The sequence below is a fragment of the Agelaius tricolor genome, unplaced genomic scaffold, assembly GCF_023055355.1.
Source record: "Agelaius tricolor isolate 1412-34295 unplaced genomic scaffold, bAgeTri1.0.p SCAF_19, whole genome shotgun sequence".
NCBI classification, from domain to species: Eukaryota; Metazoa; Chordata; class Aves; order Passeriformes; family Icteridae; genus Agelaius; species Agelaius tricolor.
In genome coordinates this window covers 5547125-5573662 of record NW_027269279.1, presented here as the reverse complement: position 1 = coordinate 5573662, position 26538 = coordinate 5547125, and the positions used below count along the sequence as shown (strand labels likewise).

The window sequence follows — 26538 nt, the reverse complement described above, 5'->3', positions numbered from 1 at the left end:
GTAACACAGGCTGATGCCAAGACCCAGGCAAGGGACAGTTATCAGAAAACATCTAAGTGCTTTGGGAAATGGGTTCTTTCCACCTCACACCAGGCACTTCATGCTGAACAGCCCATTTATGATGGGGCCAATTGAGCAGCTTTCTGCTTCCGCAGAAATGCCTAAGAAAGGCATTTCTACCACTCCCTCACCTCTCCTGGCTTCATGCTGGCTCTGGCACTTGTCCAATCCCTTACTGGGCCATCTTAGATCCCTAACCTGGCAGAAAATGAGCAGCCATGGCAAGGGAAGAGTTTCTGAATCAGCGTGGCTGAAGCAATACCAGCCTGGGGCAGGGCAGTGGAGCTGGGGCTGGGCAGGGACTGCCACACTCCAGCAGAGAGCTGGGAGAGGCTCAGCCCCTGCTCCCTGCCCCACCTGCACCTCAGGGGCTGTACTTGCTCTGTAGATCTTCTCTACCCTCCACAGAGAGAAAGGATCCTTCAGGGGATGAATCAGCTGCCATAAGGTTGACATTTCTCACTCTCTGCACTGACTGCAGGGTGAACTATCATCCACAGACTCCTAATTCCAAACTTCAGTCACAATTACCAGGGGTGTTGTGATGAATAGGGACAGCATTGTCCATTCAACTGAAAATGGGGCATAAAACTAAAATTACTGTTGTTTAAAGCTGAGCTGTGTGCAAATGGAAGGAAAGAAAGGAGAAAGAATGTGAAGGGATGACAAAGTACGGCAGCCTCTGGCCAAGACACTGACTCTCCTCACTAGCTTCAGTTCACATGACTAAAGGCAGCTCTCTCACAGTGATTCTGCACCTTCTACTTGTGCTGGTGTTGCACTTGTTCAGGGGCTGTAGCACAGGCCCAGCTCCAGCTCCTGGGCTCAGCTCAGGGAGTGCTCTGTGACAAGGAAGCCTCTGCTGCTGCGCTTGCTTGCATTTGTTTTGCTGTTGCTGTATTTGCAGTCTAGCTACTGCAAGCCTGACCTTATCACCTACTTAACCATTAAATATTTTGTTCTCTTGCTGTTGATCTATCTGGTGTGACAGTATGCAGTTGATTTCAGGTCAAACTGATAAAGCTGGGCTGCACCACCTTCAATACCCCCACAAGAGACATGTGTGCACAGGGCTCCGTGGGCAGCCTGCAGCCAGGACATGTTCAGGAGCACAAAGAGTGACAATACTGACAGCCACAAACACCTCAAAGGAAATAGCTGGATTTCTAACTCCAGAAAATCCCAACTGCTGTGTGAGGCAGGACATGGCTCTGCAAGGCTCTCTGATGGGGCCCCTTTCAGTGGTTCCTGTGTCTCTTGCCCTTGCTTACAAGGAACCCATCACAGTAAAAGCCAGCAGGAATTATCCAAGGCTGCACTGCTAGTGAAGAATGGGACTGGCAGGGGAGGTGCAGAGGTTTTTGGGGCATTTAAGTTAAAGGATGCAGGGCTGGTGCTTTAGTGGCCCAGGCTGGCTGACTGGCAGTGGTGTGGTTGCCCTTAGGTGGCCAATACCCAACGTTCCACATCCTCACCAGTACCACCAGTCACAAGCGGTGGCAGAATGCCACACGAGCACGAGGGATGGAGGACAACTGGGCCAGGAGCACCTTGAGGGGCCTGGCTGCCCCAGGAATGCACCCAGAGCAGTGTCAGTGCCTGGCAGGTGTTTTGTGCTCGGCTCTGTGTGCTCAGGCAGGGCAGCACGTAGCAGCTCGGCTCTGGAGTGAAACACAAAACACGTACCAGACACATCAGTGAGACAGGAATTTCTTGTCATCGAAAGACTTTTACTTACCTTTGTCATTTTAATGCATTACACTCAGAGCCTGCCTTGGAAAAAAACCACAATACACTCCCCCTGGCTTTTCAGAGATAATTTAAGTCTCTTTCTGAAAGGCCTTTTTATGAGTTCAGAGGCTCCCAGGGCAAGGTGAAATACCAGGAGAGCAGCAGCAACACGTAACTTTTGCCCTGCAGGGTGCTGCTGGTCCAAGAAAACCCTGCAGGAACAAACATTTTGCCCAGGCACAGAGCATGTGCCATTGCAAGTCCTCATGGCAGTGCCCACGTTCTGCATCCTGTGCCAGCCATGTTCCTTCCTGCCTGTCTTTACAGCCCCTCTGCCTCTTAGCTCATGGAGCAGGCAGGGCTGAGTCATCCTAGGCATGCTCTGGGGGAAACCACTGCCTCCAGCCCATTTCTTGGAAGCTAATAAAAAAATAAATCTCAGAAATGTTGCGACACACTTGCTGCTCCTGCTTCTGGGTGGCTGTTGTGCTGCAACATCTCCTCACCACACAGGCAGCTCTGGTGAGTGCCCAGCAGATGTTTGCTCTGTGACCCTGCTGACCATGCCCCACTCTGGATCAGATCCACCTCCTTCCTGCCTTCTTTCCATTTACAAGGCTAAGGACCCATATTTGCTGAATAATGGCCTTTATACGATCTAACCTTTGGACAAATGTACCTTTAGCCTTGTGTTTCCTCATCATGTAAGACAGCTCTTTCTTCCCTGAATGATTGTATTCCTTTGGCTGGTTATGCCAAACTTCCTCCTGAAAACTACTATGCAACCAGGTAACCTCAATTATTTTCTAAGCAAGGCTTAAGCCTTCATAAGGGATGCAAGCTTCAGGTGTTTAGTATCTTTGACTAAAAATCATTCCATTCTCCTGTCTTGTTCCCCTTCTGGAGCCTGCCAGGTCAGCTAGCTTCATTAACTTTGTTAATTTCTTCCCTCTATCCCTTAGAAGCTGCTCTCACAAAATGAAGTCCTCCCAGAAGTTTCAAATCTAATTTTGTCTTTCCATTGCACTCATGAATCTACTCATGATCACTTGATCCAAGCTAATTTTCTGTGGCTAGCTATTACATGTCTTCCACCTCAGACACAAAGTCTGAAATCACATCCCTCCCGGGCAGTTCAGAGCTGACTTTATAAAGAAGTTTATGGGCTACAACCCCCCAGGGATAGTTGGGCTTTACCATTATTAACAACCTTTGATCTCCACTTGACATCAAGAAAGCCAAAGTCTCCTGTAAAACTACTGATATTTTTCTCTAGTAACACGGAGATCTCAAATCCTACCTAAGCCTGAATCTGGAGGTTCTAATAGGATTCCAAGAGCCTTTTTATTTCCCTGTGTCAGCAGAGTGCTTGGAGGGTCATAGTACTGCTAATGAAGGACCTTGAGGTCTCAGGGAGGAGGAGGTTATAGAGGAATGCCAAGCACCTTTTCCCATGTATATGTTCTTGCACACACATGCATGGGTTTGTAATTTGAAACTCTCTTTACTTCTGGACAGGCTTTGCAAACTGCTTAGACCACATTCTCTGAGGTGTTTAAAGAGGGTGGAGTATGCAGTATTTATTTAGGTACTCTACAAACCTTAATAAGAATTGAGTGCTTGTAGCAATTGCAGAGAGCAAACAGAGAGCCAGCTGGCAGAAACTGAACAGTGCCACTGCATTTTTATTGCTTCTAACCCCAAAAACCAGATTATTACTTTAAAAAAATGTCTTTTTTAGTTTCATTTCTCTCTGATCCTGCATTAATTTGTCTGCTGTGCACAGCAGTATTATTAGCTGTAGCCTATTTTTCAACTGGCTATAAAAATTCAGCTTTTAAATTACCTCCTGGTCCAACTCCTCTTCCGATCATTGGTAACCTGCACTTGGTGGATCTTAGAAGGCAAGATAAATCACTAATGAAGGTAGGACAAAAAAAACCTAACCCTGACCCTCATAGATTTTAAAGTTGCCTGGGATGTATCAGTGAGAACTTTTTGTCTTTTTTAATTCAAACTAAATTGTAAAGGTGTGAAAATTGCTTTATGATATCTTTCTGGGCTTCTTCTAGTCAATGTCTGTGTTGATGCAATGTAATTTAGGAGCAATCAACCACTAAAAAAAGACCTCTGGGTAATATGGGATTTCTTCATGTAATTGTGGTGATGTACATGAAGTCTATAATGCTTGTGGGATTTGAAATATTAATTTGACAGCTTGACACCCAGAAATCTTTTAAAGCATTTGGACATAACTAACATAAATTAAATTGCTTCCCTCCCCTATGCCCCAGAGATCTGGCAAGAGGAATCCACAATGCAGCGACCCCAAAACTGCTGCAGAGAGGGCCAAATCCGAACTCTGCACTGTGAAATCCCTTTTCCTCTTGATGAGTGGGAAATGCATTAAAGTCTAGATGGCAGTGCAAGGGAGAGATGGGAAAGCTGTGCTAAGGAACAGAGTGAATAACCTGTGAGTTCTTCCAATAACCTGTAATTTAGAAAACTTACCCCACTGTGTGCAGGACAAGGCTGCTCCTGGGGCTGCCGGGCATTCCCACCTGGCTTTAGGGGATGGTTCCTTTGGGGATGGCTCCCATGGGGATGATTCCCTTGGGACTGGTTCCTTCGGGGCTCTCTTGGGCTGGCTCCCTCGTGGATGGTTCCCTTGGGAATGGCTCCCCTGGGGATGGTTTCCTCAGGGATGGTTCCCTTGGGGATGGCTCCCTTGGGCTGGCTCCCTCGTGGATGGTTCCCTCGGGAATGGCTCCCCTGGGGATGGCTCCCCTGGGCTGGTTTCCTCAGGGATGGTTCCCTTGGGGCTGGCTCCCTTGGGGATGGTTCTCTCAGGGATGATTCCCTTGGGCTGGCTTCCTCAGGGATGGTTCCCTTGGGGATGGCTCCCTCGTGGATGGTTCCCTCAGGAATGGCTCCCCTGGGGATGGCTCCCCTGGGCTGGTTTCCTCAGGGATGGTTCCCTTGGGGCTGGCTCCCTTGGGGATGGTTCTCTCAGGGATGATTCCCTTGGGCTGGCTTCCTCAGGGATGGTTCCCTTGGGGATGGCTCCCTCGTGGATGGTTCCCTCGGGAATGGCTCCCCTGGGGATGGCTCCCTTGGGCTGGCTTCCTCAGGGATGGTTCCCTTGGGGCTGGCTCCCTTGGGCTGGTTTCCTCAGGGATGGTTCCCTCGGGGATGGCTCCCTCGGGGATGGCTCCCTCAGGGATGGCCCACGCTGGGGTCATGGAGAGAGTGAGCAAACAGGCAGGGGGGTTCACAGCCAGGTGTCCACGGCTCCTGTGACACCCATGCTCAGCAAACACGGGCTGTGCTGCCACGGGGCGAGGCCCCAGCACCTGGAGCTGTTATGGGCAATGTCAGGGTTGGGGTCAGTTTACCCAGCAGGGCTGGGCAGACGCTGCTGCAGCCTCTGAACGGCGCTTTGGAATTACCTCCGCGTGCTTTTGTCCCTTGCTAGGCTGTGCTTGGTATTGCCTGTGTTTGCCTTGGCTTTGGGATCTCTCCAGAGGGGTTATCCCTCCATCTCACCCCACAGAGAGCAAAAAATGGTGTTTGCACAAAGCAGCTGGCACCAACTGGGGTTTGTTGGGTGGGCAATGAAGGGTGCCCCCATTGTCCTGTGAAAGAGCCATTGCTCCTCTCATAGCAGGATGCAGGAGAGCTTTAGTACATCAGGAGCATCAGACTAAAGCTTTCCTCTGTGACAGCATCATTACTGGCACTGAACTATCTTCTCTTTTTTGGTCTTTATCCAGTTTGCCAACTTTAGCTGCCATTTGAGGTCCAGTCTTTAGGTGGGCTTTTTTGTTTTTCATTTATTTTCTCCTTAACAGCAAAACCAGATTAGTGATGCATTGGTGGAGGTGGGGGCTCCTTCATGGCAAGAAACCTGAATTCCATACAGATGCCAGCATCTGTACAAAATGCCTCATGCTTGACCACGATGAGCTCTGGCTCATAGGTGCCCTTCTGCAGGTGGTGGCTCTGCAGCCACTCCCTGCAGGATGCCAGGATGAAAAATGTCCTTTCAGACAGCAGGAGGTGCTGCTCCATGCACTCTCCTGCCCTTCCTGACCATCACTGCTCGCCTCTTTTTTTCAGCTTGCAGAAAAATACGGCCCCATCTTCACCCTGCACTTTGGGTTCCAGAAAGTTGTGGTGCTGACCGGGTACGAAGTTGTGCGAGAGGCGCTTGTGAACTACACAGAGGAGTTTGTAGACAGACCATCCATCCCAATATTTGACCAAATTCAGAACAGAAACGGTACTAGAGCAATGAGAGGGGGCTGGGAGGGACAATGCTGTCGCTTAGTGCCCGTGATGATGATGATGATGATGATGATGATGATGATGATGAGGCACAGCCTAACTGTGCATCCCTGGAGCCCAGCTTTTAAACATCACCTTCTGAAGCCAAGTGACAGCAAACATTTGGCTTTCCTTGCATGCAATGGCTCCTGGCTTTCCATCATTTCTGCTGATGCACTTGCAGCCCATCCATATCCAAAGAGTTGAGGGGTGGGAGGAGTGGGATTTTTGAAGGCACTGTGGTAACTCTGGGGTTAATCTCTGTGTGATGTTGGTGTGATCAGCTCGCTGTCATCACTGGTTTATGAACCCTCCTCACGTTTCCAGGAGACTTTGGACTACCTGGCTTGGGCTGCTGGGAGCTGTTGGGTTTTTCCCTTTCTCCCACTGCCTTTGTCCTGTCAGTTCCCACACTTTGCCTCCCCACAAAAGTCCTCAGGTTGACCAGCCTGAAACAGCTTCAGAAGCAAGAGGCTGAGGGCTGGAAATTCAGCCCTACAAACAATCCCATAGTTTTTCCACCCCTGACTATTTCAGAGGACTTTTTGCGTTGTCCAGCCTCTCCTTCATGTAAGGCTTTAGCTGGGAGAACCAAAAGGCAGCTTTAGATGTTGGTCAGAGGCTGAAGTTGGGATTAGAATTAGAAATTAAATTACCCAGCCATAATATCAATAGATGAATTTATCACTACATAAATAAAAGGAATCGATAAGGGAAAAGATATTTTTTTAGAGGTCATTTACATGTAAAACATCCCTGTGGGAGAATATCAGTATTGCATTGTAAGTCCTTTCACATTTACCTTCTCAGCCCAAGTCTGAGGCACTTAGAGGTGACCCAAAGATGGAAGCTCTCAGGGGCTGTTAAGCAACAATGGTCACAAATTTTCCCATGAAACATTTTTTCTTCAGAAAATGCCAATTTGTTGACTGTGAAGATGCTCTCAGAAAAGGAATGATGCCGATGAAATTGCATAAATTAAAGAAAAATTAAAAATTGAAGTTTAGAAATTTGCTCTGACATTTTTAGAGCAAAAAGGTTTGCTATCCAAATTAAAATTACACTGCTTTAAAACAGAAAAGAAAACATATTTAAAAGCCTCACAGCCACGATGAAGATGTGAAATCCATCCAGCTTTTCAACTGACCACAATCTGAGGTAGTTTTTGGATTATTGACCTGACTTTTTTTTACAGCACTCTGACAGGATGAAATACCCATCCCTGCTTGGAGGTGCTAGAGATCATCGTGGCATGAGCTCAGAAATCTCCACAAAAAAGTCAGTATTTTCACCCCTGCTGAAAATACAGCACTGCTGGGAATCTCCATAAAACACTTTAGGGTTGAGGAGACTGAATTATCCCATCCCACACAGTTAAATTACCTTTATGACTAGAATAGGATGAAGGGATAAGCTGCAGACACACAAGGTGCTTGAGGCCCTAGACTTGCAACGAGCAGGGTCACAAGTGCCCCATGACAAACTCAAACCAACATCTTCCCCCAGCTCTACAGCCAACCCATACTGGTCTGAAAGCCACACCTGCCACTCAGGAGAGGACTGGGGTAACTGGGCTGGGAGGGAGCTTGCTTTTCCCATGCTACAGCTCAGTGAGGATGGAGCTGAGAGGATACAGGGATGAGGCACACAGAAAGGGGAGACCTTCAGTCCCTAAATCCATGTGAAAACAGGCAGCAGGAACACCTGTGGAGCTCCCTGCTCACCCAGTGCCCTGTTTGGTTTGGTGTGGGGGGCTCCTCTGTGCCTGAGCCCAGCACATTTCTCACGGGCTGCCCAGGTCTGTTCTTCTCCATCGGGGAGCTGTGGAGGACAACGCGCAGGTTCACCGTGTCCAGCATGCGCAACCTCGGCATGGGCAAGCAAATGATAGAGGGCAGAATCTTTGAGGAGCTCCACTTCCTCATCGAGATGATCAAATCCTTCAAAGGTGAGCTGGGGACCATCCTGGGGCTGGTGTGTGTCACAGCTGCTCCACGTCTCACAGCTTTCCCACCCTGCTCCTGCTGCAGGGGAACCTTTCAGCCTGCCCTCCTTCAACTGCGCGCCCATCAACGTCACCTTCGTCATGCTCTTTGGGGACAGGTTTGACTACAAGGACCCAACATTCCTCACTCTCTTAAGGCTCATAGATGAAATTATGATTCTTCTGGGATCCCCAAATTTAAACGTAAGTAAACTGTCCCACAGATATTTTTTTTTACGTGAGCCACACCAGACATAGGGTTTACTTCAGCAGTTTTCAGATGTTCAGAACCAGCCATTACACCTAAAATGTGACAGTTCTCCATGTGACACTTGGGTCACCAAAATCTGCTGCCAGATGCCCCTTACCTACTTTCCTGTTGACCCATCCTGCACATCTGTGTGGAGCTAAAATGAGATCTGAACTATGGTTACTTTAGCTTATGAAAATCTGCCTGGGAAGTCCCTGGGATGCTGAGATATTGCTACTAAAGACAAAACCCAACTGATTCATTGGCCCTTAGGAAAAAAGCGGTTTCAGGATGTGCCAAGGGGATTCTCTGTGATTCTGTGTGGTATTTCTGCAAGCCTAATGCTTCTCTTTTTAAATTTCTCATTAGTATTTCAATTTCTACCCGTTCCTTGGATTTCTTTTCAAAACCCACAAGATTATGCTCAAGAAAATCGAAGATGTGCGTGCCATTTTAAGGCAATACATGAAGGCCAGCAGGGAGGATATCAATGAGAACAGTGTGAGGAGCTACATCGATGCACTGATATTCAAGCAACAAGAGGTATTGGGCTGCTTAGCTCTGTTGGCTGTTTGCAATGTCTCCCTTGGATTTTCTAGCTAAAGGAGTTGCTGAGTCTTGATTTCAGTCATGTCATGTAAATCTATTGAAATCCATGCTGTTACTCCAGTGGTATTTAAATCAGATGTCAGGCTCTTCCAATTGGTACATTTTTCTATCAAAATTAAGACACAAAAGCTACTCTCAGTCCACTCCTGAAATAGCAGCACTAATAATGTGAGATCAACCACTCACTCCTAGTAGAAAATGCATGAATTCACATGAAAGCTGACTCTGCTTTTCTTTTTATGAAAACAAATCAATTAATCATTGATACTGTTGCTCCATCAAGATGAATGATTCCCTTAAAGAACTTGAATGATAAATCATCAGTACAAGTCCTAACCCTGCCCTGCATCTCACTTAGCAGAGGCTCGGCAGTTTCACACATCACTTGGTTTCATTCAACTCAAAATATTTGGGCTCTGAGCTTTTTCTTCTTTCCAGCTGGATTCAGGCTGACCTTAGGCACTAAGTATTCTACTCAACTATGTGGAGGAGGAGTTATCACAGTTCTAAGACTCAGGCAGAAATGGCCTGAAAGGTGATTTTGAGTATTGTTGGGGATTCAAACCTGGCCTTGGGCAGGAGGAGTCCCTCAGAGATAGGAGTAGCTGAATCTGCTCCTGTTCAGGGCAGAGATCAGGCTCTTTCCAAACCTTCAAGGCTGAATCTGCGAGCAGCAGCTGGCTCTGGGTTTCAGTCTGCTTCCAGGGGAGATGGACTCTTTTTGTTGAACCAAAACTCCCCTCCAAACCTTCCATCTGTGATGCTCCATCTCTGGTGGATGCTGTGCATTCAAGATCAGGTCTATTTTATCACCCAGTTCACAAACACAAGACCACAGCCAGCTGTGCTGTAGGTAATGCAGCATTTCCTGTGCTTGCTGAATACTCAGACTGATGGTTTTATGACTTTTCTTACCTCTTGTGTTTTTCAAGGAGAAGCACAAGAAAGACAGCCTCTTCCATGATGACAACTTAATGGCATCCATACTTGACCTGGTCATGGCTGGAACAGAGACCATTGCCACCACGCTCCAGTGGTCCATCCTGCTCATGATGAAATACCCAGAGATTCAAAGTGAGCAGCTTTTACCCTCTCCATCCATGGCAAGGCTGAAATGAAGAGGCCTGGCCTCAGACCCACAGCAGCTCTTTTGCCTGAAGAGCTGAATCCTAGCTCTCCTCTGTGATAAACTGCTAATGTAACTGGTGCTGATCAAAGTCACAATAAAATAGCCCTTTTGACTAGCTGGGAGAGAGGATGAGTGGAGATCAGAGTATGATGCTGCAGAAACAACCCACCCACACACCTGAATTAAACACAAAGCAGGGAAACCCACACTGCTGCTTTAAGAATCCTCTCTCTCTTCAAATTCTGGAAAAATGGGTTTTTTTCCCCCCTAAACCAAATCCAAGGAGGGAGTTGGCTTCCTTGCTAGGACACATCCCTTTTGTTTGTTCCTTCCAGAAAAGGTCCAGGAGGAGATTGGGAGAACAGTCAAGGCTGGGAGCTGGGCCACGTACGAGGACAGGAGGAGGATGCCCTACACCAACGCGGTGCTGCACGAGGTGCAGAGGTTCATCACCCTCCTGCCGCACGTGCCCCGCTGCACTGCTGTTGACACCCACTTCAGGGGCTACTTCCTGCCCAAGGTAGGTATCTGCTGCCTCCCAGGAGCACAAAACCCTCCCCAGATCTGCCAGTGCCACTGGAGAATGGTTTCTTAGAGGGAATTACACAACAGAGTCCAAAACCATCCCCAGAAGGGTTTCTGTACACAGCCCAGAGTTGTCATATGGCTCAATCCAGCCCCTCATGCTCAGGACTTCCTCACTCCATGAGCAGCCCTGGTTTACCTCCTTGCTGCCATCTGCACAGTGAAGTATCTGCCAGAGAAGTGCAAGATTTTACCTTCCACTTGAGGTTTTCACAGCACCCTGTGGGGTTTGGCTTCAGTCCTTGGCACTAGTGGGAGAATCTCACTGATGTCTCTCTGCTGGATGATGGGATAAAACCCTCATGGTCTCCACCTACCCCAGGTGGAACAAATCTGGGACACCAAAGCCTGTGTGAGAAAATGAACCAAAACAGCACTTGGCTATCTTTTGTGCCTTTGTGTACTTTTCTTCCAGGGTATAATTGTAATCCCATCCCTTACCTCAGTGCTGCTGGATAAGACACAATGGGAGACACCACATCAGTTCAACCCCAACCACTTTCTCGATGCTGAAGGGAATTTTGTAAAGAAAGGAGCTTTCCTGCCTTTCTCCACAGGTAACTAAAGGGCTGACCTGCACAGAGCTGGGGCTGTGGCAGGGCCACTTCATTACAAATACACACTAATGAGTCTTCATGTCTAAACACTGCCCTTAACTCAGTCAATAAGCAACCAGACTACTGCATGGAATCAATTGTTCTGCATCTGGGCAAATGGCTGCTCTCAGAGCACAGCTCTCCCACTGCTAAATATAGCACAAAGAAGGGTAGTAAAAAGAAGCACACTTTTGTCTAAAAGTGGTGTATGAGGATAAATTCCACAGGAAAAGTGAGTTTTAAACTATTCCACTTTGGAAGGAGGTGGCATTCTTCTATCAGGCTGCTTTCCAAAAGAAAGGGTTAAAGATGCTGAGAGGGTTGGAAGAGCTAAAGAGAGGAGAGGGCACACCATAAATGTGCAATAACCCTGCAAGATGGCTGTAGCCTGTGACAAAAGAGACCAGGCAGGAACCTTCAGCAACACAGGCTCCTCTACACCAAAATGCTTTAGTGCATTTCAAGGTTTCCCTCCTGCTCCCATTGCAACATCTCAGATGCTAAGTGTCCATGGCAAACATTCCAGCTGGATTCTGCCATGAGGTGAACTCTCTGCTTTCACCCGCAGGGCGGCGGAACTGCATCGGGGAAAGCCTGGCCAAGATGGAGCTCTTTGTCTTCTTTGTCGGGCTGCTCCAAACATTCACCTTCCGACCCCAGCCGGGAGTTTCAGAGTCTGACCTGGACCTCACTGTCCCCCAAACGACTTTCACATTGAGGCCTCAGCCCCAGGCAACCTGTGCTGTCCTGAGGGAATAACCACGGCCTTGTCCCAGAGCTTTGGGGTCCAAGAGCCCAGCTCTGCTCAAACTCGCCATCCCCCACCCTGCCCCAGCACCACATCCCCTCCCCACTGCCTCCATCCACCCCCTGCACTGCTCCATCCTCCCCAGGGCTGCTCTTTGTTCCTGTGCCCTGGGGGAGATGCAAACACAGCCATGGTGCTGCCCATCACACCCCACTTCTCAAGATGTGCACAGAGCTGGTGAAGGGACCAAGCTGCTGCTCTGGTGGAGGGGATGCAGCCCATGAGCAGCAGGGGAACACCCAGGCTCCCAAAGCTCACCATGTGACAGAAATCTGCCTGGAATCCTGAGGAAGAACAAGCCACAGTTTGCTGGAAGCCACAGAGAGACACCGCGGGTCACAGGCTTGAGCCATCCATGGACACCTCCTGAGCTTTTCCACAGCTCACAGCAAAATCCTGCCAGGATTTCACCCACCAGGCAGCCAAGCCAAACACCCAGAGTGAAAAAAGTGATGGGTCCATGTGGTTTGAGGACTAAATCTGCCTGGGAACAGTGTTCTGGAAGATGCCCCAGAGGCTGCAAACCTGTTCAGAGAAGCAAGTGCTGCAACCAAGCTCAACACTGCTCCCCAGCTGGAGCAAAACAGGAGCTGCATTCCTGAGTTTGCAATTTAAATCATGAGGCCACTTGAGATTTGCACCAGCATCCGGTCATAAAGGGCTAATGACACAAAAATAAACTACACCCACTGCTAGTTTTACACGTCTCTGTCCTTCCGGACCTTGTTAAACAGCAGCCAAGAGAGTTCCCTCTCTTCAGATACCCTGGTTAATGTTACCCTACACCAGCAGTCATTCTGTGTTTGGGATGGTCTGGCCTTTGGAACCAGCCATGCAATTCCCCTGCAAAGGCAGTCTAATTTCACAGTGCTTGTTGTGCACACACACGCACAGAGAATGGGGATCAGGGATTAAAGTTGGTTTTGGTTTTGGATTAAAGCTGGTTTTGGTTGGCTTCCTTTCCTCTGTAGCTCAGCCTGGCTGTTGTCTCTATCTCACTCTTCCATGCCATCATATTCCACAACCTTATTCCAGCTGAGTCCATTTCCCATCCATTTACCTGCTGTGACTTCCCACTCCTCCACATGCATTTTCTTATCATGTGCTTTATCATATTGTTTGTTTCCCCTTCATGGGAACCAAATAAAGTTTTAATCCCATGTCCTCATTACATTTCCTATGCCTGGCACCCAACTTTGCAGCACACAGAAATGCAAACACCATGAAAGGCTGATGCTGAGCCCAGAGTAAGAACAGATAAAATGCAGATGTATCTCATGGGTGAGAAGTTCTGCATTTGCTCATCCTAGTAAACACCAGCTCAACAGCAGAGCCTCCATACCTGCAGGGTGATTTCACCAGGGCAAATTCCTCAGCTGTGGGCTGTGAGTCAGCCCTGGGGACAGCCTCAGTTCTTCACTTCTGTGCCTCTTGCTTGCAGAGGCTGAATTAAAGGTTGCCTCCACAGCCTCCCTGCTGCTGGTGCTGGCCCTCTGCTCAATGCTTTGGATGGAAGGCAAGGAGAGACAGGTAAAGCAACTGGGGAGCAAACCACAGAGCAGCTCTGTGCAGGAAGTCTTGGTCTTGCTGAAATAAAATAACACTTCTGCCTTTGGCTTCAGAAAGGCCAGGACTGTTCCTGTTTTAACCCCTCCAAAATAACATGAACTGAAAAGATAGATAAAGCAGCAGTGTAGTGCTCTAGGGAACAACACTGAGCTGGGCTCAGCTCTGCATGAATTCACTGGTGGAACCTCAGACCTGCCCCCTTCCCATGGGCTCTGGGGTTCTTGAAGCAGAGAGATGGATCCCTCCCTTCACAGCACAGCAGCCTCCAGAGCTGCAAACATCCAAGGAAAACAGGTTCCTTGGATTCCTTTGAAAAATGCATCCCACTTGTGCCTGTGCCAGCAGATGGATGGGAGTGATCCCTCCCCAGCACACTGAATTACCCAGCTGAATATATCTCCACAAAATAAAGTGCCTGTCTCCCATTTATTTGCTCAGCCAAGCAATGGCAGAACATTGATTATGACTCAGCCATCTATTTATCTAGCAGAAAACATTGGCTCTCAGAGCTGGAAATACCATTTCCACATTCCTCAGTGGCCCTGAGGGTCTCCTCTGTAGCTGCAAAACATGTTTGTGCCTTGCAACTCTCACCTGGGGTGAAGGCAAACACCTTGGGGCAGGACAGGTGTCCTGATGTTTAGAGCCAGATCTGAACAACACCAACTCATTTTGTGGCTCATGGCACTGGCAGCTGTCCCCTGGCCCAGCCTGCCACCCCCGGGGCTGTGTGATGCTGGCACCAGGGGCTCCTGCCCTGAGAGGGGCAAGGATCAGGGGCAGGGATTGCAGCACCTCCACCTGCACCCCTCTGCACTGAGGGCCAGAGCAATGAGCACTGCACACAATCGAATTTCTACTTTATTTTTGCCACGAGATGGCACCACGATCCCTCTGAGCCACAGCCAGCCCAGCCCTGTGGTCCTTACTGGGCTAGAACGCCTTGCCAGCACAAATCCGGGCTGGGGAAGGAGTCAGGACTAAGTCTGTAGGGTTTATGCCCCCCTCAGTCCAACTGCACTCACCTGCTGCAAGGCTGGGTGCAAAGACACTGATTTCCCATTAACCTGGCAGAATCAGGTGTGTGCAGGGAATGGCTGGGCTTAAATTCATCTGGCATCTCCCATTTTCCCTGTTTTAACCAGCAGCCCAGGGGTGAGCAGGGGGATCCCTGCCCTTCCCCTTCCCTGTTTTATCTGGCACACAGGGGTGAGCAGGGGGATCCCTGCCCTTCCTTGTTTTAACCAGGAGCACAGGGGTGAGCAGGGGGATCCCTGCCCTTCCCTTTCCCTGTTTTATCTGGCACACAGGGGTGAGCAGGGGGATCCCTGCCCTTCCTTGTTTTAACCAGGAGCACAGGGGTGAGCAGGGGGGTCCCTGCCCTTCCCTTTCCCTGTTTTATCTGGCACACAGGGGTGAGCAGGGGGGTCCCTGCCCTTCCCCACAGCACAGCCATGCTCTGCTGCAGCACGTGTGGATGTTGCAAGCTCCTGGCCTGCCCACTCAGCATTCCTCCCTTTGGGCTGTGTCTGGCAGCCAAGTTCTTCCCCTGAAGAGCCAATTCCTGGGCTTGCACCTGCCAGTAAGACCCTTCATCAGTGCAGATACCCAGCTCACTGGAATTCCTGACTAATCTGTGACCTGGCCCTAACCCAGCAGGGTGGGGGAAGCCCAGAGGTGCACTGGAGTGTTCCAAAACCACATGGATACAGCACTTGAGGACATGGCTTAGTCACTGCAGAACACTGTGTAAGCAGAGCAAAACCTTCCTTTGAGTCTGGGGGTCCCTCAGCAGCAGCAGCAGGAGGCCCCATTGCAATGCTGTGGGTGCTGTTTGAGTGCCAGCCATGAGCAGGGTGAGTGCAGGAGCACCATGATCTGCAGAAAGAAAACATGTATTGCTTCTATTAGGGATATATGAAGAAAAAAAGCATAAAAAGACAGAACCAGGACAGGGAACCTAGGCTCCAGAGACATTACAGTGGGATACAGATGAGTGACAAGTACAAGTTGCATCATATTGACATTTCAGTACAGAATTTCTTCAGTTTTCAGAAGAAATATTTGCACACTGAAGATTTTGCCACCTCAAAATGAACTAATTGCACAAATTCTTCCATTTTTTCAGCACCACATGGCATTTATCTGCTCTAGGCAGTGGTTGTATGACCAGCTCAGGATTTCCAACCACTACCTGTGGATCCTGAGAAGGCAGAAATTTGATGAGAGGTGCAGAGTACCCAAGTGGAGGAGCTGGAATTTGTCTGTGTGTGTGTCCCAGGCCCTTCTAGGAGCCACAGGAGAGCCATGAAGACTCAGGACACCCCTGACACACCAGCTCCACTGCCCTGCCTCCTGCTGCTGGTGGGAAACACTTTCCCAGTCACTGCCTGGCCCAAGAATGCGGATGCAAACACTTGGAGGAAAAGGGCAAATACAGGCTGGCCCAGACTCCCACACAAGTGTTCCTGTTGTGAAATCCACCACGTGGGAGCTGGTGGGGGCTTTGCACAAATGCCATAGGAATTTCCCATCTCTGTAACTCTGCTGCCTCTTGCCATGCCCGTAGGGAGGGATGTGCCTGCCTGGGGAGAGCTGGAAAAGTGACATTGCCTCTCTCTCATCCTCCAGCAAGGAATGCACTGTGGCTGGCAGATGATAACAAAATTTATCTTGCTTTTCCTTCAGTATGAAGTATTGAACATAATAAAATAGGAGGATGATTACCCAAAATTTAAATATTTCCATACAAACTCTCACAGAGCGTGTTCATTAGACAATAATCTCATCAGCATCTCTGAACAAAGCACCATGAATCACCATATGGTTAAAATACCTCTTGTTTGAATACCAAAGCACCGGTGTAGCTCATCAGGCTGTTCTCATTAATGCTCCCTTTCCTTTTCTTGAGGCATTTCTTTATGATCACACCCACCTCTTCTACATTTTTCTGTATCATCTTGGCAGGTTTGAGGAGAAATCCAAAGAATGGGTAGAAATTAAACAACTAAAAAGAAAACAGGAAAAAAAATCACAAAAAAATTAAACTTACCTATTACCTTGTAACACTCAAGTGTCTTAATGGAGGCATCATTTATGTGAGCAACCACATAATTGGAGTGACTTTTTTGGTAACTAAAAAATTTTAATGTATCAAAGGGCCTCCTCTTAGTTAAAATCCTCTACAGAAATGAATGGGGCCTATCAGACTTGTCTAGATAGAGCCTATAAACATGAATTTAAAAAATGCAATTAGAGAAAGTGATAGTAAACTCATGAAACAATGAAATTACATTTTTAAAGAGGTAATAAAGCAAAAAGATAAAGCATTTCACAAAGAAAACTCCAAATGTTTAGTAAGCCAGAACACTTCTGTTTTGAATTTAGATCATTGATTTTATCTTTCACATGAATTATAAATCAATTACACTCAGCATTGTTAAATTTCACAGCACAATAAGCAGCTGCATTTTATGTGCAGGCAAGTTACTTACACCATTTCTCAATGTTATAGATAAACTGGCTGCAGAATAAGATTCACAAAGCTCTTGCTCTTGCTAGCTGGCTAGAATTTTTGCTGATTTCTGCTAAACCTGAACCTAGAAACCCTCAAATACACATGCAATTGTCCCTAAGGCAAGAGGTCAATTCTGGACATTCACACAGCATCCAGCAGAAAATAACTGGAATGAGCTTTTCTTTCTACATCCACAAAATGTAAAATCAGTTTTTCAGCAGTTTTATTATTGGTCTGTTTTTAAAGAAAGGAACTCTGGATATGAAAAGATCTGATTCCTCCTCTCTTCCACCTTAGCCTTGCTTGGACTGAAAATCCTAGGAAATAGAGCATGCTGGTACTTTGTGGTTTATTCTGGCAAAAAATACTGACAAAAGCAAAGAAACAAACAGATTCCCCCCCAGAAATCCCACATATATAAAATTATAAAATAATTATTGGTTCAAACTATAAAATAATGCCTCCTGCCCAGAATCTTTCTGGGCAGGAGGCATTATTTTAGGCAGTTGTGTGCTGCTCACACCAAAGCTCTGGGTTTGGCATGTTTATAGCTCTGTCCCTGCAGCCTGACACAGTGAGAAGCTCAATGCATGGGATTTGTCTCAGGCTGAGTTGTTTTTCCTCAGAAAAATGACCCAGCTGTTTCAGAGGCAGCAGATGCCACTGCTCCATCCCTGTTGTGAACAGGACCAGGGATTTCACTGAACAACTTGTGGTTTAGAGGATAAACTGCAGGGGGACAGGAGGGGTGGCAGGGAACTCCCTCCCCCAGCTGCCTGAACCTGCAGCCAAAAATAAAGCTCAGCCAGGAGGGCATGGAGGTATTGGGGTAGAGAGCAGAAACCTCCCTTCCCAGGAGGGCTGAGCACAGCCAGGAGCTTCCCCCAGGCACTAGGAAGGAGCACAGGGGACCCTTCCTCACACTGGGCCTCCCTCTTAGCAACAAGATGAACCCCCTGACACACATGCTCTATGCATTATATACATATTAGGTCATCAAATCTTTCTCATTCAGCCTTGGATGATTCCCTTCATTGTTTTCCAATGTCTGATCTTGGGCAATGTGTTCGTTTTTAACATGACAAAAATCTGTTTACAGAACTAATTGTTTGAGGTACAAACAGCCTGTGCTACTGCACTCCTGCCAGTTCTTGCAGCCTTTATCATGAGTCATCGTGATCCATGCTGTCTGAACTCCCAGTAACTGCACAGGGGATTGCATAAGGACCTCAGCTTTTGTGTTGTCAAAAATAATTTTCTTCCCTCTACATTGCAAAAAAAAGAAAAAAAAAGAAAAAAAAAAACCAAAAAAACCCAAAAAAAACTGATATGAGAAACAAAAAGATACCCAGACATATTTCCCTCTTTAAAAAAAAGAAATCCCCCAAGCCCTACAAGAGGAGCCCTGACAATAAGGACAGAGCTCAAGACTCTCACAGACCCTTGCAATTGTAACAACTCATCTGAGAAGCAGCACAGCCAACACATCCTTATCAGTTCTACCTGTCCCATGTCCATGCTGGATGTGACAGAACATGGAGCCAGCTGCTCTGTGTGTCCTTCCTGCCAGGCAGCTCCACCTCTGGAAACCCCAAAAGGACAGGGAACACCAGGCTGTGCCTCTCTGCAACCTAGAGCAGAGAAAAGTCAGAGCTTGGAGGACACTGGGGGAGTGACAAGTCCTGCTGGGTGGGTAAGTGTGCCCTTGGGGCAGCACCTGGCAGTGGAACAACACAGCACTTTAGGAAAATTACCCTGATCTCATAATGTCCCCTAAATAGGAAAAAAAAACCATTTGACTTCTATTTTGTTTGAGTTCCTTCAGATGCCAAGGATGCTGCTCTGAGATGGTATCAGCCTTCAGGGTGCTTGGGGATTGTTCCAAGGGGCAGGAAGGGTCACACCTGCACTGACACAGCACCCCACTCCAAGCTGTTCTCTCTCCCCATCTCAGGAGGGACCTGGGCTGACTGGAAAGGACGTGACCTCAGCTCACTGCAGCCCTCTGCACCAGCCAGGAGCACCCCAAAGCCACGTGTGCCACCAACAACAGCATCTGTGGTGAGAGCAGGAGCCTGGGAGTCTGGCCATGCACATCCACGTCCCTGCCTGGACAAGGACTTACCTGTGTGGCTTTGAGGAGACAGGGCTGTGGCCCCAGCCAGCCCCAGGGTGTGTGTCAGGCTGCTGTGAATGAGCCCTTGTGCCTGGAGCCCCACTCTGGGGCTGCCTCTGCTCCTTCCCTTCCCCATCAGCATTTTTGGGAGAAATGCAGAGAAGAGGTAAAGCAGGACACGCTGCAGCAATGGCCTTGTCACACAACGTGGGAATTACCAAAAGCAAGGGGCAGAGAGATGTCACTCTGATACTAAAAATATGTTTATGATTTCCAAAGAAAATGGAGAAGGAAGCAGTGAGACCATCTCTGCCAGCCCTCAGGAGGACAGGTTATTCATTACCTGCTGGGTGAAGCAAATGAAAGAGGCAAAGGTGGGCAAAGATAACAGCTTCTTAGATGGCCTACAAAAGCTTTGTCACCTCAGAGACACAGGTTAAAAATTAAAATGAAAATTAATGTTTATCTAGGAGTAAATGATCTCTCAAAAAGAAATAAAAACTTCCCCTGTCAGGGCAGGGTCATGTCACAAGTCACAAGATAAATCACAGAAAAGGAAGCCCAGAAGAAAAGACAGAGAGTTCTGGGACTGAACCACCTCCAGGGCTGCAGCTGGGAAGGAAAGTTATTCCTTGGGCTGTGGAGAATTATTTGGAAGTTGAGCCCGTCCAAATCAGACACTCTTGAACAAAGAGGATCAGAGAGCAGAAACTGAGGTCTCCCTCCCTGCACCTTGGAGCCAGCCAAGAGCAGGTGGGGCTGGGGACATGGACAGAGCCTGAGACTGACAGTTCTTCCACAGGAAACCCAAAATCAGGAGCAGGCAGAGCCTCCCACCTGCACAGCCCCATGTGCTGCCCCCCAGACTGCAGCCAGCCTGGCCAAGAGCACGAGGCAGGTCCCAGCTGGGGTTTGACAGGTCACATCCTGGAAAGGGCCTTTCCCTCCCCACTGCTGTCCCTGCTCAGGCCTCTAAGCAAGGCCAGGGGTGCTGGGGCTGTGTCCTGGGACACTGCTGGGAGCCTGGGGGCTCTGGACAGGTCACTGGGAAGGAGCTGCAGCTCCGGCGTGGGTGGCCTCAGCAGCACTCTCTGCTCATGGCCACAGCTTGCAGGCGGCCACAGGAAAAAACTGAGCCCTCCTTCATTTATTTTTCTTGCAAGCTGTGTTTTAGATGTTCCCCTGAAGGGCCCTTTGAAGCAACACAAGCTGCCCTGGACCCTTCTCCTCAGCTAATTATCACGTGCCGACAGCCGGGACCGCCTGGCGCAGCTGAGCACGGACAGCCCTGACCAAGCTCTGGCCCAAATCCACCCCCCAAACCCACCCTCCAACTCCTCTGAGCCTTCCACAGCCAAACTGCTGCTGACCCTGAAGCCAGCAGGCTCCTTTAAGCCATTAATCCATGTGCAAGCTTTGCCTTCCAGGCTGGAGCTGCCTATCGTGAGCTCGGGTCTCGGAACAGAGCTTGGGGGAAGCAGCTCCTCTGGGTTTGGGAGGTTTTGGGTTTTCTGTCCAGAGCTGCAGGTCAGGCACTTGTCAAAGGAAAGTTAAAGTGTTTAAATGATGTTAAGTTTGGTACCAGCTTCTACAGCCCTGTGCAATTGTCTTTAAAAAGCCCCATCCTCTTTCTCCCTGCATGGGGTCTGTGACACATTTCAGCAGCAGCAGCACTGCACCCTTCACTTGAATGTGAAGTGCACTCCAGCTAAAGAAGTGCCATTATCCCTGGCTTAGAGAAAAAAAAAAACAAATGGAAAAGAGAAAAGATTGGTTCAAAGGCCACATGAGACTGACAAACATGATCAGAACCAGTCACCACTAACAGGTGCACCAAAGGGGCGACACAGTAAATGTGCCCCCAGCAGGTAATAAAGTAACAAAATCTGTTACAATTTGGGTATTTTATCACTCATGAAGCACTTGAAACATGATTTGCAGTTGCAAAATCTAGCCTGTGATTTTATACCTGTGGTCTCAGCAGTGGTAATACTGAGAAATGAGCTCATCTCCACCTAAGAGCTGCTGTAAACAAACCCTGACTGCCCTGGAATCGTTTCAGGGACTTCCAAATTGTGAGGTTCAGAAATGCTAATGGATCATGCACACCATCACCAGCCAAAGGGGCACAGTGCACTTTTGGAGGTTACAGATTAATATTTAATCCAATCACTAATTTTAAGTTAAAATGTGTCAGTATTATCTGCCCTGGTTAACAGCACGGACAGGCATCAGTCTGCAGTGAGTGAAGGAGGCACTTGCTCCTTTCAAAGCAGGAGCACAGCATCAGGCAGCTGCATCTCCCTCTTGACTGACTCTTCAGGAACCAGACACAAAACCCTCAGAGGTTTGCTCCATAAACCATTAGCCAGTAAAAGTCTAATTAGGTCAGAGACATATGGCCTGAACCAGTAAAAAATTCAGCATCAGTGACTACAGTGTTATTAACCTCACAAAATGTGGAGGTATTTCAGAAGCTCCTGGGCTGAACATTGAAAACTGCATCATGTTCAGTCTTCAGCAGTGAAACTTCGCTCTCCTAAGCCAGCAGAAATGGCAAAAGGCAACAGGTTTGCTGATGAAAAATGCTTTTTTCTTGCTATGATTTCAAGAGTGAGCATGAAGGTGACACAGAAGATCTTTTCTAAAGAGGCTTTTCCCAGACACTAAAATATTCAAGGTTGAGCCCACCTGTACAGGTGAGCTGAACCCTTACCCCAGGCCTGTGAGCCTCGAGAAGACACTGGCACCTCCCCACCATGTCCCCACTCTCTGGGCAGAGGAGCAACCCTTGGTCCCACAGCTCCTCAATCCAGGCTCTTTCTAACTCCAGAGAGAGGGAACATCCTCAGCTTGCCATCCTGATTTATGTTTTATCTCACTTCACTTATTTTGGGCTCCTGTGGAGTAGAAAGGGATTCAGAGGGTCCTGAGCTCTGGGATGAGATGCCTCAGGGAAGATGCATCAACTCCAGCAAGGCCAACTCTCATCCCTTTGACTTCAGCTGAGTTTTGCCAATGTTTATTTTAAGCTTGCCAGTAACAACAGCAGGAATTCAGGACTTGCTGCAGCAGGGTCAGTCCCTAACAGGCTCCAACAACACTCACTTTCCCTGTCAGGTGTCCCAGTGATGATGTGTCCACGTTCCCTCTGGATTCCCAGTTCCTCCGGACACAGCAGTGAGCCCCACGCTGCTGTCACTGTGGGATCTGAATGAGTGCAGCCACATCCCCAACCCTGCTCACACAAAGACATGCACAGGAGGGAGACAGGCAGAATTTAGCCCTAATTTGCATGTTCTGTCCCTGTAATAAGCTCTGGGAAGTATCTTTAAAAGGAGACTGCTTTCTAATTGCTTCTTAAAAAAGCCTTTAACGTGGACTCTTTGGCATGACTCAGGGGTGCATTTCTAAATCCAGTTTCTCCCATGAAGTTTACTCTGGCTGTTTGGTTGGATTGCGTCCATATGCTATTTTTATATTTTTTGATCATCAAGCCTGTTTACAGCACGGAGGAACAATATGGGAACAGAAATAAAGCTGGGCCAAGCCCAAAGGAATGAGCCCAGTAATGGCACTGCCAGCATCTCTGTTGTGAAGAGCAGGAGGCCCTGCAGCTGTGCCATTCCTCAGTGAGACCCAATTCACTCCTCCCTTCTGGCTGTGCATTTCAAACCTCAGTTGTGTTTGGTTTACCCATCATCTGCAGACTTAATAGCAAACAGTTAAAATGCCTCATGTCCTTCTGCTGCCAGCTTTGGATCTGTGGTGCATCACAAGAGAGAATATTTTCTAGAATACAAAGGCTGAGGGACTGGCTGTCACAACAGTATCACTTTTGGCTTCCTTAAATACAGTAATCAAAGTATTTTGAACAGTAGCCTACAGCTACTGAATACTTTTCTGCCTCAAAATAGACACAAGTCTCCTCCCACCTTCTGCCATGAGCTCTTTGGTCACTCTGAGGTTTTGGTGGTCCAGTCCAGTTCCCTTTGCAGCATCCAGTGAGCTCAGCTCAGACAGCTCCTGGTTCTTTGGTCCAAATGCTACCAGGTTATTCTGTGAAACAGAGTCAAAAGGACACAAAATGTTCACAGGAAAGGTCTGAAAAAGGTAAGATTGTCTATGTTTGCATTTACATTTTTAATATAGTGTTGTCTAGAGGCCAGATTTGGGGAATGGAAACCAGGAGCCTGGTTTCTATTTTCAGCACAGCCACTGATTGCTCCGTGTTCCTGGCAAATCTTTTAATCTCTTTTCCTCTGTTCTACCCATCTGCAATAAAGGGATGATCAGACCTCCCCAGCTCTGCCTGGTGTGGCAGCATCTTCTGATGAAACACAGCAAGGACAAAGCATTAATAATCATTCCATATAGAAGAGCCAAGAGGTCACAGGTATTTAAGTACAGTTTAGCTATTCAGTGCCCCTTTATGCATGCAGCAAAGCATTGATGTTAATAGAAGTTATATATTAAAATGGAATGGAAAATTAGGCCCTTCAGGGCACAAAAATAACCATATCCAGAGCACCACTAAATAAATACAATATAAAGATGAAAATCAGTTCAAATACTGAGCAAATTGAAAGGCAAGGAGACATTTAAGAGGAAAAACAAAGTCATGCAGCCCTAGTCCCAGCTGACATCTAACTGCCCTCAGCACAAAAACAGGCATGAAAAGGAGGGTCAGGCACCAAGTGGTCCCATATGTGGTTCAATGTTGCCAGTCCCCCATTTCTTTACCTCTCTGGCACCTTCCTGAGGAGGTATGAAGGAGGTGAGTAAAGGACTGAGCTCCTTAAATGCTCATGTTTAGTTGACCCTGTAGATTATGCCATCAGTCCATGCCTGCATCCTGCACATCTGTCCTTTCCTCTCACAGAACTACCCTGGGGCTCTGGCCCTCTGCCATCCTGCACTGCCAGGCACCAAACCCCCTCTCTGGGCTGCTCCACAAAGCCACTGGATCCCTTCTGGATCCCTGCAAAGGGGTCACAGCTGGAATGTGGCCATCCAGGACCTGCCAGATCGTCTCAGCCTGCTTAATGCCAGCTGCTGCACCTCTGGCCAGATGTTTCACATTCCCTGTCCCCATCACTTGTGTGAACATGAACAGCCTCTGACAGCACTCTCAGACCAGGATGAGCCATTCCTATCATGAGCAACCTCTGCTCATTTCATTCACATGAGCAGCTGCACTGGCAGATTTTGGGGAGGGTTTGAGGGGTCTTGGTGATGAGCAAAGATCTCTGCAGGGTGTGTCCTTAAAACCTCCAGCATCCTCTTGTCTACTCCTTCAGTCCAGTTAATGAAACAATTTCAAACCAATCAGTGTTGCACAAAGCTGTTCAGCAGGCAAGCTGCTTACTCCTTGCCCAGGCTCTTGGCTCATCTGGAAATAATGTGCATATGCTTGTGGGGCAGAGACCAGCCCTTCTTTGGAGAGATGCTTTAGGATCAGGACAGTCACTGCCAGCTCATCACATTTACTATTCAGGATTATTGGACCACAAGCGACCTTTCAGGTTCTTAAGACTTGGATTATGAAGGGCTTTATACACTAAGCCTAATGACTTGAATTACAGCCTTAGCATCCTGACAATCAGAAAGGGACTACAAGCATTTTACTTTCTTCTATCCACAAAACAGCTTGGGCCAGATTTTGAACCCATTTCAAGGTTATGTCAAGCTGGTGCCCATCAGAATGATCCAGCTGAGTTGCAAAAAAGGCAGGATGACCTAGGTAAAGGTCATGTCTGAGAGAAATGGCAGGATTTTCTAGATAAGCCAGCTGAGACATCTGGCTGTTTTCCTCTGAGACAATTATTTTATCATTTCCACATATTAAAAAATCACTCTAAAAAGCTGCAGCACGTTTTAATCCATGGGGCTGTGGCACCAGTGTGTGGTATTTTGTCATTTTCAAATCTCAGTGACAAAAAGTTTTATGGGATCGATAATTACCCTCCCGTAACTGGTTGAACTGGAAATACCTTTCAGTCCTAAAAAAATAAAAATAATTACAAGCATCAGCAACTTCTGTGGCACGTGTGCTGTTGTTGCCAGTTTCAGTCAGCACACAGTTCCACATTACAGTGGAATTGGTTTTCTGTATAAACATGAGTTTTAGCCAGTTTCTGTCTAAAACATGAGTTTTCTGTTCCCCATTACCTGCACTCAGGTGCCCTTTTCCAGGACCAGTGAGGAGCCCACCCAGCACCCTCTGGAGTGTTCCTCCAGACAATCCAAACCACCAGTGCCTTCAGCTGTAGAGCAAGTCAAAAGTTTGACCATTAAAGCAACTTTATGAGTGAGACAGGACCCACAGCAATGATGCAAATAAAGGCTGATTGATCCATTCTGCTGGCTGCAATCCCGTCCCATTAGCAAGGAGGGGACACTGCCACAAGCAGAGCAGAAATTGAGGACGAGCTGTCTGCAGAAAGACAGCACTGGTCACATTCCCCTCACTCTCTTGGAGCAGTAACCACCTGCAGTGTGGGGAACAGCACAAACCCAGGCTCACCTGTCACCCTTTCAGCTTCTGCTGGGACCCCTCAAAACAAAAGCCAAACAAAAATGAACTGAGATGCTCTGTCTGCTCTGTGTTAGCAGGGTGATTCAACAACAGTCACTGTTTTCTCATTAAACAATGTCAAAGATGTACCCTGAGCTCTCTGCGGTCACTTTTTTCCCCTCCCTTTGTCCAAAGACAGCTGCAATAATAAAAAAAGGATTTAGAAAACAACGGGGGAACCCCTGTTTTTTTTTAGTGAGCCAATGAATATTTTCTAGGACTGAACCAATCTCTGGAAATAATTGTCAAGTTTGCTGTAGTTTTCCTGCTACATTCTGTGCTCTGTAGCTGGCAGACCTGGCTGCTCAAGAGAAAAGTAACACAGCAAAGTGCAGAGAGCTGTTTCATGCCATATTGCTGCACAGGTGGTAATTTCTGAGTGAGTTTTATCAGACCTAGAAACCAGACGGCAATACCTGGCCTATTTTTAACTTATGCATTTCCTAACTTTGATGAGCTGTCTTCCTCCTCATCTTCTTTGCTAATTCAGCCAGCTGAACTTTTCCATCTATCAGTTAAATTAAGTTGTAATCTACTCAGGAGCTTGGACAGGAAGACAAGAAAGATGCTGGTGCAATATTCATAATGCAACCATCTGCCCACTGCAGAATGTCCATCTCTGAGATTAAACACCATGTTAAAAGCACTGGAAATTCAGATTATATAAAGTGTTTTCTTCTT

The 26538-nt window shown here is 47.7% G+C and overlaps 1 protein-coding gene across 1 annotated transcript; it reads left to right on the top strand.

Moving 5' to 3' along the window:
• The first annotated feature begins 3519 nt into the window (after positions 1-3519).
• CYP2W1 (cytochrome P450 family 2 subfamily W member 1) lies at positions 3520-12029 on the top strand. The gene is made up of 9 exons (XM_071444007.1): positions 3520-3717; positions 5911-6073; positions 7916-8065; positions 8148-8305; positions 8721-8894; positions 9893-10034; positions 10425-10609; positions 11090-11231; positions 11839-12029. Exons 1-9 carry the CDS (start codon positions 3520-3522, stop codon positions 12027-12029), a joined length of 1503 nt encoding a protein of 500 aa, XP_071300108.1.
• The last annotated feature ends 14509 nt before the right edge of the window (positions 12030-26538 follow it).

What these genes read in the sequence shown, in the direction of transcription:
- CYP2W1 (XM_071444007.1), top strand. Translation starts at nt 3,520, where the DNA reads ATGTCTTTTTTAGTTTCATTTCTCTCTGATCCTGCATTAATTTGTCTG. An exon ending in TGGGATCCCCAAATTTAAAC is followed by an intron (nt 8,306 to 8,720) that starts GTAAGTAAACTG and finishes ATTTCTCATTAG; the next exon opens with TATTTCAATTTCTACCCGTT. An exon ending in GGGGCTACTTCCTGCCCAAG is followed by an intron (nt 10,610 to 11,089) that starts GTAGGTATCTGC and finishes CTTTTCTTCCAG; the next exon opens with GGTATAATTGTAATCCCATC.